Source organism: Drosophila eugracilis, unplaced genomic scaffold, assembly GCF_018153835.1.
Source record: "Drosophila eugracilis isolate 14026-0451.02 unplaced genomic scaffold, ASM1815383v1 contig_513, whole genome shotgun sequence".
In the NCBI taxonomy this organism is placed as follows: domain Eukaryota; kingdom Metazoa; phylum Arthropoda; class Insecta; order Diptera; family Drosophilidae; genus Drosophila; species Drosophila eugracilis.
The window spans coordinates 467,561-482,460 of record NW_024573387.1 but is presented as its reverse complement, the minus strand read 5'-3'; the positions used below and the strand labels follow the sequence as shown (position 1 = coordinate 482,460).

Sequence of the window (14,900 nt, the reverse complement as noted above, 5' to 3'; positions counted from 1 at the left end):
TCAGGATGTGCAATGTTTGTGTTGCCTGTTTTTCTGACTCTGTCCCCTGCAGCTTGTTGTTTATCGCTCCACGTACCCATTTTCCATTCCCGTACTTTATATTCCCCTTACCCTCTGATGTAGAAACCCCTCTCTCGCCTCTCTGAAAATGAAATGAAGCGTCTATGAAAGGTAAGTGCCACAGCGAGTGGATAGCGCCAGGAGGCACAAGTCAGCCTCGACACTTCCACAAAAGGCCTTGGCGCAAAATATGAGCCACATTTGACTGCAATTCTGAAATGTCAACACTTTGATTGTTATTTGTTTTTCCTTTCTCTTAAGTGACGAAAATGGCTTCCACCGGGGGCGGACTTGGTTGGGGCAAGGAATTGGTAATTGAATTCGAAATGTAAGCAAAGCAAAATATGACATTTTCTGATCACTAATTAGAAAGTATGATGAATGAGAGGAGTTCTAGGGTTGGATGTGGGTTCTTTTTCGGGAAATATTTTAAAAAGTTGCTTTGCCTACATCAAACTCATCAAATGTGTGCCGTTTTCTGTTAAGAACTCCTTAGATTTAAAGGTTGCTAATAAACGATATTATTTAGTAACAAAAAGTTCATCTTCTAAAAAAGCTATCATCTTTGATTTTTAAGGTAAAAAGTTAGGTTTAATCTCATTGAGAAATGAATCAATGCTGTCAATAAGCTAAAAGATTACCCTCAGCGCTTATTAGTTAAGTAAATTAAAGAGCAATATTGGCTAGAACCCCTTTGCTCGTCATTCTCCTTTTTCTTTTAATTAAAAATATTCAAGATGCCTTTTCCCCCGACCTCACTTTCCGCTTTGGCTAATTTGAGCTTCAACTGATTAAAATTCTTTTCTTCAATTTTCAAATGCTTGAGTCTTATAAATATTATGCTCGTCCAAGTTAATTTTAGCACTTGAGCCGAACGAACTTTTTCCTGAAATCCAAGTAAACTCAACTCCACTTGAAAGTTGAGCTCGCAAGGCAAGAATGTTGAAAATTAAGAGCGAACTTAACGTAAACTTAGGCTAACTTGCGTGTAAAGTGGCGGCATAAATATGCCACAAAAATAAAATGTCAAGTTGGGTGTCTTCTTCTTCAGAGAAGAGAAAAAAAGAGTTCAGTTCCTTGGAGAATGATAATACTTACGGGCTGCATCGACGTTCGTGGGGTTCCAGGTGAGCAAGAACAACACAAATAGGCTGGAAGCTGCAATAGGACTGGCTGCTGTCATCTGCAGACCCATTATTGTATATATTTTCGCCGGAAATTGGGGTGTTCGACAATTGCTAACAACAATAACTAATTTTAAATGCTTTCGTTTTTGTTTTTGTTTTTGTTTTTGTTGTTGTTTTATTTACACAGGCTATGTCTCTGTCAGACTTACTCTTTGGCTGACTGACTCACTCACTCTTTCGCCAAATGGCACTTAAGCTTTTGCTGCAGTTGCCAGTACAAAAAGTCAATAGGAAAAATCAACACAAGTGTGGGTTGTTTTTTGTTGTGGGGATAGTGAAGGTGTTTGTGTGTGTAAAATTTGTTGATTTTTTTATAATATTTTGTAGTCGTAGTTGGTAGTTATTAGTGTTTCGATCAATCGTTCGTTAAATACATTTTCGAAAGCCGAAAATCATCGGATATTACAAGACGTGTTAGTAAATGCGATGTCATCATCATTATTGGCATGACGAAAGCAACATGTCGTATGCGTTATAAATATTATTATTACAATTTGCAATTGTTGTCGTCACGTTGCATTCGGTTGTAAAAATTGTTGTCGTTGTTGATCACACATATTGATTGTTGTCGACATTTTGTATTTGTTGCAAGTTGTTCCGATTTATCCAAATCCAATTACAGTCGTCGCATCATTTTATGGTTACCATGTGGAGGGAAGCTGTTGTTACTTATCTGACCAAAATACATTTACCTGCCTAAGCCTGAACTTAATACTTAAATAACTCTTATACATGTATATATCATTTATATCTAAAATATAATCTGAGATATGCAGTTTATTCTTTTCTCTTATTGATTTATGTTTTTTTTTTTTTTTCTTGTCGTAGTTTGCCGGTTGTGTTCCTGGAAAAAAAGAGGGAAGAGCCGGAGGGGGGAGAGAAAAAGAAACAATTGTTAAGGATAAAAGTCTGTCGACCTGGCTTAAATTGTCAGAGACCTTTGTGTGCGGTTTTTGTGGCCAAAGGGGAGAAGTGGAAAATCCGTTGAACTCGTTTAGCTGGCAAAATTCAACAACAAATATATTTTTAACAATATTTTTCTGTCTCTAAGCAAAGCAAACAAAATTCCAAATAGCCTTGCAATGCTTTAAAATTGTAAAAGCAATAATTTCTGATGTTAAATCAAAGAAATAGCAAATATAAAATTAATTTTTAAAGAAAATACCGTACAAGTTTCTAGAATCAAGCTTTTTCTGAGTAATTTGCCTAACAACAAGGCAACTTCTCTTAAACCATAATATGGGAAATCCAATTTGAGATGTCACCTTAATTGGCTGTAAAATGAAAAACCAAGAAGTCAAACTCTTTGTTCCCGAAACGAAAGTTAATCACAGTAAAGTGCATTGGTTCCGAGTTCTTTCGCCTAACGTGGGGGACTCATTAAGGCAATCACCTAAAAGCAAATCCCTCAAAGGCAAACCCAATAATTACAGTAACAGGACCACACTCAGCAGCAATTAAAAAGTCAGTTTTAGCAGTCAACAGAAGGGTGGAAAATGTAGAAATAGAAATGAAAAAACCGAAAAGTCAGGCAAGAATTGAACAAACTATAAAAGCCAAACCAATTGTAGCAGCCTAACAAATTTGCACCTCAATCCTAGAGGGGTGGCAAAGCTACTTTTGATTTCTTTTCTACCCTTCTGAAACCCCTTTTTGCATCTACTTTGTTTACACCAAGTTATAGACCCACTTAACTGAACGAACAAACGAACAGCTACAAAAAATCAAATAAAAATCACGATTCCAGGTAGGCCCTATCCTTATGTATTTCTATCTCACCTCGCACTCACTCTCTCTCTCTCTCTCTCACTCTATATATATATATATATATGTATATATATGCACTTGTAAAAATCAATTAAACTTTTCAAGTGAAGTTATAATGGCTGGCAACCCTTTTCAACCACTCACACTCTCATTTTTTCTGCTTGATTTTTTGCGGACTTTCGACTTTCTCCTATATATTGTTTTTGTTGCCTCTGGCTGGCTGTTCATTCAGCTTTCTTATTGTTTTCATAGCCTCACATCGCCTTGCTGCTGGAGTTATTGTTGTTGCTGATGTTGTTGTTGTTGTTGCAGTTGTCAAAAGTTTTAAAATAATTGGATTTTTTTTTGGTTGTGCATGTGAGTGAGTGGATGAGTGAGTGAGTGCACTGTGAGCACAGAACACGAACATCGGAATGTTGACGACGACTGCAGGAGTGGGTAGGAAACTGACATACTGCTGTACTGCACCGCCCCCAAACTCATTCTATATAAATTAAAATTTCTTTGTTGCAAAACCCCCTTCACTTATACATACACACATACACAGCACAGACAGAGCACACACTCACAGGAGGGTACTTAATGCAGGATTGCTGCAGTCATCCAACCCACCAACGCCATCATCGCGAGTATTACCCAATTTCCAGCTGAAGTTTTCAACACCAAATTGTAAACGTCAACAACAACCGGAAAAAGCGAGGGTGTGGCCGATCGGCCTGCTATATATATATAAATTTATATACTATAAAGCCATCCATGGCATTACGAAAGGTTGGTAAAACGCTATTTGAACAGACAGAAGAGAGCCACTTTTAAGTCAGGCCCATAAAAGTCAGGTATTTAGTAGCTATTCCTTCTAGCAAATCTCAATGAGAAATTGCAGTTCTACTTCGCTGCTTATCCATCTAATGTTCTCATGTACTAAAACCATTCACATGTTATTATAATTAAAGCAAATTGCATAGTTATCGCAACTTGGTCAGCACCTAATTAACCCCATATGATTATGAGGCCTAACAAATGATATTATATCAAGTTGTATAATTTCAATTAGGCTAATGCAGGCCATAAATTAGCCATTGGTTTCAAATGTTATAGTCGTTGACAACAAGATCCTATGATATCTGATTGTCCCCAACGAATAGCTGGGGTATATAATATGCAATCTATTTAAGGAATTCGTCATACACGACGTATGCGTATTATTTTACACTGACTTGGGGAAAAACGTTTCTGTTTCGAACTTCTCAACCTCTCGTTTCAAGTTTGGTTGGAATGAAAAGAAAATTTGTACACTCCCCCGCCCTTGTCAGCTATATTTCTTCCTTTCGCTTTTCGGTTCTAATAAAAACACTTGACACCAAAACGAGGAAAGTTCCTCGAGGCAAGTGGTGAGAGACATTTGAGGTTGACTTGGGTTGTATAATAGCAGGCGAAGGCTTGAAGTTCATACTCAAAAAATACGGTAAGTACTTGCCAAAGCAGTTAAGGAAAATTATTATGTTTTATGTTGTTGGATTTAAAAGTGCTTTTAAAATGTACTTTGAAAGTATTTAAAGATTAAATTTCAGTTGGAAAATATGAAATTAAAAAGCATTCCAAAAAAGATCTTCGCACTATGAACAATCTTGAAATCTTTAAAAATATTCTAGCTAACCAAGAAATGTATAAAAATAAACCCTGCTTGACATAGAAGCTTGAAATAAAAACTAACACAGCACTTGAAAGACCAGCCTAAAAGAAGGAAACTTAAATTTTCTTGAGCTCGTGCCAAGGATTTCCCATTACTCGCTGAGAACATAACTATGTCAATCTGCAGAGCCCACTCTCCCTCCACACACACACACACACACACACTCACACACAAATACTGCAGTCCCTTTTTAGTTTCTTTTTTTTCCTTAGCTGAAAATCACTTCGCAGCTGGTCCTAAAACGATTTTAGGCCGCTCCAATCACAAACACACACTCGGCACACCCGAATCGGAAACCAACGAAAACATCAGCCACAACAATCCTTCCAGGACGCAGCGTTATTTTCGCACCAAAACTGCACAAAAAAAAGAAAAGAAAAAAACAGCCAAACCAGGACCTCAATCGAAAAAGAACTGTGAAAAATTGCCAACGGTTTTCGCTTTAAGGCCAAAACCAAGTCAGGCTGAAGGGAAAAAACTTGCTAGTCGCTCGTAAAACTGCAAATGAAAATAGATAAAAAGTATCTGTCGTCCCAACCAGTAAACTTCATTTTGTAAATCAATTGAATTTTCAATTGTGTGCGAGCAAACTAAGCCAAACCACGAGGAAACTGGGGAAAACCCCAGCAAAAAAAAGAAGGTAAACATAAAAGGACAAATAAAGGAAACGACACTATTACCGAAGAAAGGAATGAGGAAGGGACACCAACAAGGATATTCCTTTCCCTTCCTTGGCAATCGTTTCAATCTCCATCTCGAATGGAGAACAAGATTGGCGTTTCTTATTAGCTGGGCCAAAAGCGATAAGGACCTTATCGTTATTCATAAGAAAATTCCAGGTCACACAAAGGCCCACCACACACACGCACACAAAGATCTCTGTTAATTTTTCTTCTCTTTAGATTTTACCGATTTATCCAGCCAAGGGTATTATCGGCGGCCTTTTCAGTTGTTGTTCTTCGTTAATTATGTTTCATGGCGAATTTTAACCCACATCCTTTGGGTGGGTGGTATAATTATAGGAAAATTTCTTATTTAAAACCGGCTTGCGGCTAAGCACGCTCACAAAAACAAGTACACATACGAGTGTAGGAAGGAGAGGCGGGGGCGAGAGGGATTGAACCGAGGCAAGCCGAAGACTTCGACGATTTGGTTTCTGGTTAACTTGGCTAAAAAATCACTTTGCCGGGATTTTCCAACTGATTTTTCTTTGCTATTTCATTTATAATTACGTTATTTTTTGTTATATCACTTGAAAACTGCTTTCAAGCGATTGTTAGGTTTTTTACGATTTTTTTTATTATGAATATTGAATTTGTTGTCGCGTTGCTTGTTGTTCGATTATCGCACACACGGCTGAGGAGGACGCGCTCTGTTTCTTACACGTTCGTTACATCCTGCCAAATCCCGAAATTGTACTAAATACGTACAAAACTTTTACGATTGGCTAAGGCTAGGAGCTGCCGTGCTCGTGTTTTTCCTCGAGTCAAGTGTGTGCGTTTGTGTGTCGCCACTCGACCCGAAGGCTCCTTCAGCGAGCACGATGATGCCCCGAACGAGCTCTGTGTGGTGGATTTTCAACAGAGAGAGAAAAGGCCGAGCTAATTTCGCCAGCCCGAAGTTGTCGGAGATGAAGGAGAGATGGACGTTGTCATCTACTCAACATTGAGTTTTTCAAGGAAAGAAGCTCATTTTGAAAACTGCTAGGGTAAATGCTAAGAGCATCAGAATCCGAGTGAGTTTTTATTTCAACTAAAATGAGCTCTAGAGCTCAAAATGTTAAGGAAGAGTTTACCATTAACGTGGAGTTCGAGTTCAGCTCTTAAATTTAACTCAAAAGATTTCTCAATAAACGAAAAACCTTTTAACATGTTTTTAATAACTATATGTTTCCAAACAGTTTGTTTTAAATTTATTTTATTAGTTCGCAGCTTAAAAACATTTCCCAAATAAGTTTGTCTACCAAGCAGTCTCATTTTTACTTTCTAGGTTTTACATAAAATTACAACAAATATTATTATTTTTTAAAAGCGGCCTTTATATTTTATTTGAAGCATAAGAAAAGTCATTTAATCTTCAGTCTCAAATTCTACTCATAAATTTTTAAATTAAAAAAAGACTCAGTTAGTTAACAGAGCTGGCTGTTCTAACAGTGAGCTAAATACTGAGGCCTTGCCTTCCATAACAGCAGCCAATTCTCTTAGATATTAGAACTCACTGAAACACTCACTGCAAACTTTCAACGTTTTCATTTCAACTCAACTCAAAATAACATTTACAAGCCATGACAGCTGAGATATGCAATGCTTTTAGCAGAGTCCCAGAAAACTGTTAAAACTGAGCTCTGTAAACGCCTTTACACCACTCAAAGCTAACAGATAATGCCTGCAACTCAACAGAGAAGTTCTGCTCATCACATCTTTTTAAAATTCAACTCAAAGTGCAATTTCGAGACTAAGAGAACTACCAGAGATAAGATTAAATCAGCTCAGTCCTTCTCAGCGAGGACTCACTCAAAAAGAGATTCGGACGAGATGGGAAAATGAGCTTTCAAGTTGGATAAATCGGAAATGTTCGGAATTTTTAAAAGCAAAACCGAACTCACCGCCGAAGGTGAAAAACGAAATCGCACGAAAAGCCCGCCATCGACTTTGACCGTCGTTAGCCAGTCGTCAGTTTCAACTGGAGCGGCGGGCAGTAAGCTGAAATCGGCTAAAAGGACGCACTGCCAGGCTGCTAGGATATCGCTCGCAGCAAACCCAATCAGAGCAGAGAATTCGAGCAAAAAGCGAGAAATTGCCTGTGCTAATTTCGACTGGGTAGCATACTTTTTGGCGCGCTCCCGCTTTAATCCTGCAGTCTAAGTGAATGTGAAATGTGACAAGCCAAGTGACAGTTAGCAAAAGCCAACAAAAAAAAATAAAACAGCAATGTAGAAGGGCGAAAAGAGAAAGCAACCAAACAGATGGAAACAAGAACTTGCAGATGCTGATGTTCGAGGCCCCAGGAGACATTTAACATAATAAAAATGAACGTGTGCGGCATTTTTGTGTTGCCTTTTGGCCAAGTTAACTTCTGTGTGTGTGCGGGTTTTGTTTAATGCTAATATCACAGACACTCGCCCCCGCACACACACGCACACACACACACACAAACTTACAAACAAACAATATTGCAAAAGTGTGCGTCAGGCAGTTGGCAAAAGTGTCGTAAATCGTTTAGACATCCCAACGTGGCCCAGAAAAAGGAGATGAGGGCCAAAAACGATATGTAAACGACACAGTAGTCACCGTGGGAAAAACTCAGAAAAACCAAAAGCAGAAAAAAAGCCAAGGAAATGAAGGGGGATTCGCCGATGAACTGCATTTGTTGCTCATCCTGTAAGTATCCAAAGAACAAAGAAATTATGTCTTTTTTTTTGGTGCCTCCTTTCTCTTGGATTTTTATTTATTTTTATGCGGCTTTAACGTGGAACAAGTGGGGAGGTGTTAGAGTGGTAGGCGTGGCGTAATAAATTTTTATGTGCGATTTCTTTTGTGTGTGCGAGTGCCTTTGCTAATAATGCCAATGAAAATAATAAAGGAGCTGCGGGATAGTCGGTAAAATGCCAACCACACAATAAATGCAATTAGAGAGCAATAATCATAAAACTGCTGCTGATTAATTTATGAAAGTGCCTGGTGAATAATACAGAGCCCTTCCAGATTGTCATTTCACCAACAACAAAACCAAACAAATTTCCCAAAAAAAAAAAGAACTTATAAAGTGAAATTCAAATCGATTACAAGTGAGTTTACTTTTAAATCAGGCCAAACCAAAAACGTTCAAACAACAATAAGGGAATTTAATTATTTCTGACCAACCTATTGTTTGCTTTTACTATTGACAAACAATTACCAGGACACCATTTATTAGGATTAAATACTCTGCCAAACCAATAGGCGTATTCATGGATATTCGCTTGGGAGAAATTCAGCAAAAACTAACATCAAATTCCAGATGAAAATGTTCGATATCAAAATGCATTTGCATAAAAGTTCAGGAAAAAGCTAGAACAAAAAAACGTCAATTGCATTTGTTGCCCATTTCAGACCTAAAAAGTTTGAATTGCAAAGGGAAAAAATGTCTCCGTTATCGAATGCAAACAAAATTAGGCAAATGGAAAGGCAAACAGCATTAGCTGGGCCATAAATTCGCCGCAGAAATCAAGGGAAAAAAGTGACAGAACAGATGAAATGAAAATATTTTAAATTCTTCAATTATTATTAGATTTTACTTTAAAAGATTTTTTAATAAAGAATTTTTTCTTTCTCAAATTTTTAGATGTGCTGAGAAGATGTCTAAAAAGGTGTTGCAAATGATGACTGATTATTCTCGGTATGAAATTTTATAAAATGTAAGTATATTTAAAAACATTTTTTAAAACTTATTCGTAAGAAATATTAAAAGTGTTTTTTTTTCATTATAACAATGGCAAACCAATTTAACTGATTAAAAGGAAGGCTTATGTTCAAAAAACTCACGATTTTCCTGTAGACAATTTATTCATTCTCAGGATTTAAAAAATATTTGTAAAAAGTAAAATTCTCTTTTAAATTTAATGACATTTGAATTTTGGTTTAAATATGTTATTTTTAATTTCGGTTTTAATTCTTCTATTAAAACACCAAGTACTTAATGATTTTATGGTATTTTGAAATCGAATGTTAAGTGAACTTGATTTATCATTTTAGTTTTATTACTTCCTTTTTGTCTTAATAAGAAACCTGTAAACTTTGTGGGCTGTTTAACAATATTAATTAAATAATTGTAGTTGATTTAAAAATGTTTTATATAAAAACATTTTATATTAAAAACGTCTTAAAGATTTTATAATTTTTTTTAAAGTTTTTTGGTAGTTGAAAGAGTGCTAAGAATTTTCGTATTCTAAACTTAATACACAGCAGGGAAACATGAAATAAACAAATTTATAGCGTTTTTCAATTATCTCCACCATACTGCGAACTAAACACATATTTTGTTCCCACTAAGAGACTTCCCCGATAATCCCTTTTGGCAAACATAAACCCTGGGAGTCTCCACTCCGCGCCAAACTTAATCTTCAACAATCTGTCACAAAGTGGGTGTGTGAGACAAAATGTTCGCTGATAAATCGTAAAAAAATGACAAAGCAAACAAAATTGTAGGAGAATGTGCGTAGTCAACGCAACAAGCAAATGCACTCAAAACTGGAATCTATAAAAATTCCAAACAGCAGGACGTGTCCATTGATGAAATATGCGCCAAACAAAGCAACTTTTCGTATGTATTTTTTTGTTCTTGTTTACGATCAAAGAGTAAAGTAGCGAAAAGTATTCATAAAAACAGAAAAGTACAAAAAAAACACCAGAGTTCAGTGGGGAACAGAGAAACCAGAAAGGACACCCATGCAGCAGGCACGTAGATGGTTTGCTACTTGGCGTTGCATACTTTTACGCGTCTCTTTAGTATTAATTTGCAAAAGGTAACCCGCATCCAGGTAAAAGGGATCGTGGGGCTCATTATGCATGCTTGTCCGCACGTAATCCTGCATTCCCCCGGCATCATCTCAAAAGAACAGATGCTCTAACGCACAGAGAAGAGTTTTGGGGTTTTGGGTTCGGGGGTTCTGTTTTCTGTTCCTGCTAACTTTTACCAATTTCATTTTCAATTGACTGTCGACCAGAACACGCAGACGGGCTCGGCTAACCACCAGCAATTGAGCGTATGAAACGCCAGAAAGGACCTGAGCCCTCACAAAAAGTTTCCTACAGCCAGGACGCCAGAATCACAAACACCAACACAGACACACACCGTAGTCCTGCGAACACGCACAAAGAGATATCAGCAGAGATACAAAGGGGTTTTTTTGTCTTTCTCAAGAATCCTTTTCTTTCATTTCAATTTCGATGCCAGGCAAGTTGCCTTCTGTATTATACTACTTATTTTATTTCAAGCGGAAGGAACGTGTGTGCCTTGTGCAAACCATCCCGATCCCGTCTATCTATCCTGCCTTATCCCATAGAAAGTTTTCTGCGAAATTACGCCACGCACAATTCATTTGCAAATAGGAACAGTTTAATTTGTTGCTTTTGTCTGGCTGTGTGTGCTGTATGACAAGGATATCCCTGACCGGTTTACAAAGTTTTTGAAAGGACCCGCATACAGTGGGGACACTGGCACACTCACCCACAAAGGCAGCTTTATGGGGAATATTGCATTAAACGAGTCGGCCCACAATCAAATCAGTTCGATTGGGGGAAACCTTCTCTAACTTCCTTTTACCCCCCGCCTCTTCTTCTCAGCAAACGCAGTAATTAAGCCAGGATACATGGTCCTTTTCTGAACAGATCCAAATCACTCTAGCCATCGCACATTGCCTTGGTACTTTGAGTGAAAGGCAAATATTCTTGGACAACTGTTTACTGCATTCATTCCATAGTTGCCAGAAGTCTAGACTCTTGAAAAGCTTTCTCCAACTTGCCTTGGCACGTACATATGCGAATTGATAATCGAAAAAAAACGAAGGGATAGTAAAATATAAATTCCTTGGGATGAGCTCAGGGTGTGCTAAGTTGTTGACCGGATTTGACAAGTCCTGACAAATGAGCAAGAGATGGAAATGTGATAGCCAAGGGAGGAAAACTTCTCCCTTGAGCAATATAAGGAAAAGCTAATGCTTAGTTGTAGATTTTTTCAAATAGTTATTGAAAGGGTGTTATTCCATATGCCTGTAGGGTCTAATTCAAATGGAAAATTACTTTTTTGTCAAAAAGAACTGTTTTTTTTTTTTAATTTTCTTTCCTTGTGAGTGAAACATATTTATATAAGGACTGCAAAAAGAGGGTTCCTTTCAAGCCAGTTTTATTATTTTAAACATATTTTTGGATATTTAACGCATAAGGCAAGCTTACTTTTTAGTTTATTTTTGTTTTTAGTCATTTATAATTATATAAATGTTGTTATCATTATAATAATTTTAATATTGATAGACAAACATTTCATTGACTAAATAGTAATTGAATTTACACATTTTATTTAAGGTCAATTAGAAGCCCTTTTTATTTTTATTTGTTATGTTTATTTGCTAAAAACAATAAAGTATCTTCTTTTTTATATTTTGTATATTTTTATGTTAAAAAACTGCATATCCCTTAGTTTTTTATATTACCTTTGAATCAGAGTTCTTTAAGCATTAGTTCTAGAAAATCGAAATGCGAAACACAATACTCACGTGTTGAAAAATAGCCATTATTTTTATATGTTGTCACCTCAGTTCAGCAGAAATTATCCGTTAACTTGCATCACCTATAAATAAAAGAAATAACAAATATACATTTTATTAACTGTTAAAAAGAACATTTGGTCTAATTTTATAAATATTTTTATTCCCATTTTATTCCAGTTACCCCCAAAATGAAGACGATGTGTGGCCTATCGATATTGTGATATATGCATCCATAAATATTGACATAAATAAAGCAATTTTGTAAAAAGAAAAAATATAAAATAAATGGGATCTATAAAAAAGTAACCCACTGAATTGTGTTTGTTAATAAGAAGGGGGTTTGGAACTTCGCTAAGGTGTACGCCGTTTTGGAGTCACAAAATGATTGTTATTATAGGCTCTTATTATTATGATTATTATTGTTATCAAAGCCAATGTCAAGCCACCGCAAAGGAGGAAAGGAAAAAACAAGAACAATAGTCAAGGAGCTCAGCGGGAGAAAATCAAAAAGCCAAGAACATTGTCACAAGGCAAAGAATGGAGAGATGAGAACGTGCTCGGCATAAGGAGCCCACCTACATTCCATGTTGTTCTCAAAAATTTATGTATTGTTTGTTTATTTGTTTATGCAGTGCTTTTCTCCTGCTCAAGGATCACACACACACACACATATACTCATATACGACAACATACAGAGCTTCTTTCATCCAGGCAGTTTCTCATGCAAATTTATACACCTTTGCAGGCCGGGCTGGCTGCCATAATAAATATTACCGAAAAATATATCTGGTTTCAGCGCCTTTTGTCTACTCTGCGACGTTCTCCTCCTGGTTATTTTTGCTCTACCCCTGTTGTCGCCTTGTCACGTGTCGGCATCATTACCACACGTACCAGAATTATTTATATAAAAAATATATATCGCTTATAAACCCAGCCAGCCATTGTTAAGACCCAAAAACGAATACTAAATGCTCTTTAAAAACATAATAAAAATGGTCCAACCAAAGTGATAGATTAAGAGACATTTGAAGAATTCTCTGGAGATAAATAAAGGAGAGAAAAATTTAAATCACCAGCAAATGCTGGCCATGGCAGAGCTAATTGTTCAATATTTGTGGCCAAAAAGCAGCTGGCACTTGGAGTCCTTTGGGAAATGTGTGGGTGAATTTACGACACATATTCCCGCCTAAAACTAGGCAACAAAACATGCCAAGCATGTCGAGCCCAATCGCCCTGAAAACAGTCTCCTCCGTTCTCCGTTCCAAATTTACCGCCGCCTTCATACCATACAAACTCCCCCCATCCATATGTCCGGTTTCCCCATAAGCGTCACAGTTAATTTGTTGACAGCTTTGTTGGTAGAGCGGGCTGTTAGGGGGTGGAGGGGTTTGTGGGAAAATACCAAGAAGGAAACGGAAACGTTGGGCGGTATAATATGGCTGCAGGACACATTGGTGGACAACCAGACAAATGTCCTTCTCCGCTGGGAATACAAGACCGGAGCCATGTAAAGTGTGCAAATGACCAAAGAGAAAAGCCTGAGAAATATCAGGGCACAAAATTGTAATTAGTGGGGTGGGCAGTAGGCGGACAATGTTCGACATTCCATATAGATTTGTGGGCGGCAGATACCGACATCCGTTAAGAAATGCAAAATAGCCAGTTGGAAAATCAAAAAAAAAACAAGGAAACAGTTGTGGAGATTTTATCTATTGAATATTTTTGGATTTGGGGATCATTTTCTCAAAAATTGTATATGTAAAAAGGTAAAATATACTCTTGACTTTGATATTTTATGACAACCTATCCCTATTTCAGTTTTAGAAATCAAAAACCCTGCACCTACAAAGTAAAATATCAATAAAGGGAAATATAGTTTACTCCCCGCATTACTTCCTGATTTGATTATCAATTTGATATCAGAGAAACCTGAGTAAATACAAAAATATAGATGACCGTTATTTATACTTTATTTGTGTAAATACAATTTGGACAATTTGAAGTGGAATCTTCCATTGGTGTCGTCTGGTGGTAAGAAGGTCTAGTCAGTCAATTCCGTTTACTGTGATGTCAAATGCCAACATCAACGTCGCCATCGTCAACTAATTGGGTTTTCGGCTCCTTCCACGAAAACAAAAAACAAAAATTGCCGTACATTCTTAAGAGATGGAGATGGAGAGAGTGGGAAAAGCATGAGGAAGTGGAAAAGCCAGGAGGTGGAGGTACAAAAAAGATTAAATTTCCTCGTTACGACTTTCATCTGAGCTGAAAATAAGAAACCGAAAATTGCGACAAAAATGAAAATAAATATTGAATTATTGATATACAATATCTCAAACGAGTATTGAGTGCCGGCACACAAAGTGACAAGGTTCTTCTTTTTTATCATTTTCTGGGGGGTAGGTTGATACATAAAAATGACAAAATAAAACACATATATACCTATATAAGTGGGTTCTTATTTAGAATTCAGATGACAATATTCGATGTAAAAACTGCAAAAGGTTTGATGTATTAAAAATGTGAATCTTTTGACTTCAGGCTTTTCACTTTTCATCTAACTGACTCGCATTTGCAAAGTTGATTTTCCAAAGGTTTTATAATGATGTCTTGTTATAGAAATAGTTTGCAATATTATTAAGTCCCCTTTTCTTTCCCGGCAGAGTATTTCCTTGAAACGTTTGTTAATCTCTTGAAATTCCGGGAAAATTATTTTCCAGAGGGTGCCATACATTTTTACTCTCTTCACTCAGCTTATTGTCAACGCAAATATTTGTTTATTTATTTATTTATCGTTTTTTTTACGTAAGGCACAGGTAGACCAACGTTTCCAACCCTCCAGCATGACTCAGCATGGGCCCGGGCTTATTTATTTTTACGACGAGTGCGCTTTTTTCTACCTTTCTTCATTTTTTGGCGCTGGTGCGGGCCGTAACAATATTTTGCA

The 14,900-nt window shown here is 36.9% G+C and overlaps 1 protein-coding gene across 8 annotated transcripts in view; it reads right to left on the bottom strand.

Moving 5' to 3' along the window:
• The window catches only part of LOC108114807 (tyrosine-protein phosphatase Lar), a 103,143-nt gene extending 91,140 nt beyond the window's left edge, over nt 1-12,003 (bottom strand). For 4 of the 8 annotated variants that reach the window (XM_041819270.1, XM_017225922.2, XM_041819272.1 and 1 more), the window contains exons 1-2: nt 5,617-6,137; nt 1,159-2,091 (exon numbers count right to left, since the gene is read on the bottom strand). In XM_041819270.1, the coding sequence (XP_041675204.1) occupies nt 1,159-1,255 (97 nt within the window). In that variant the 5' untranslated portion in view covers nt 1,256-2,091; nt 5,617-6,137. Of the gene's footprint in view, nt 1-1,158; nt 2,092-5,616; nt 6,138-11,959 lie in introns of those variants that run through there. The other 4 variants (XM_041819274.1, XM_041819273.1, XM_041819275.1 and 1 more) reach the window with 2 other exon arrangements.
• Nucleotides 12,004-14,900: the final 2,897 nt, after the last annotated feature.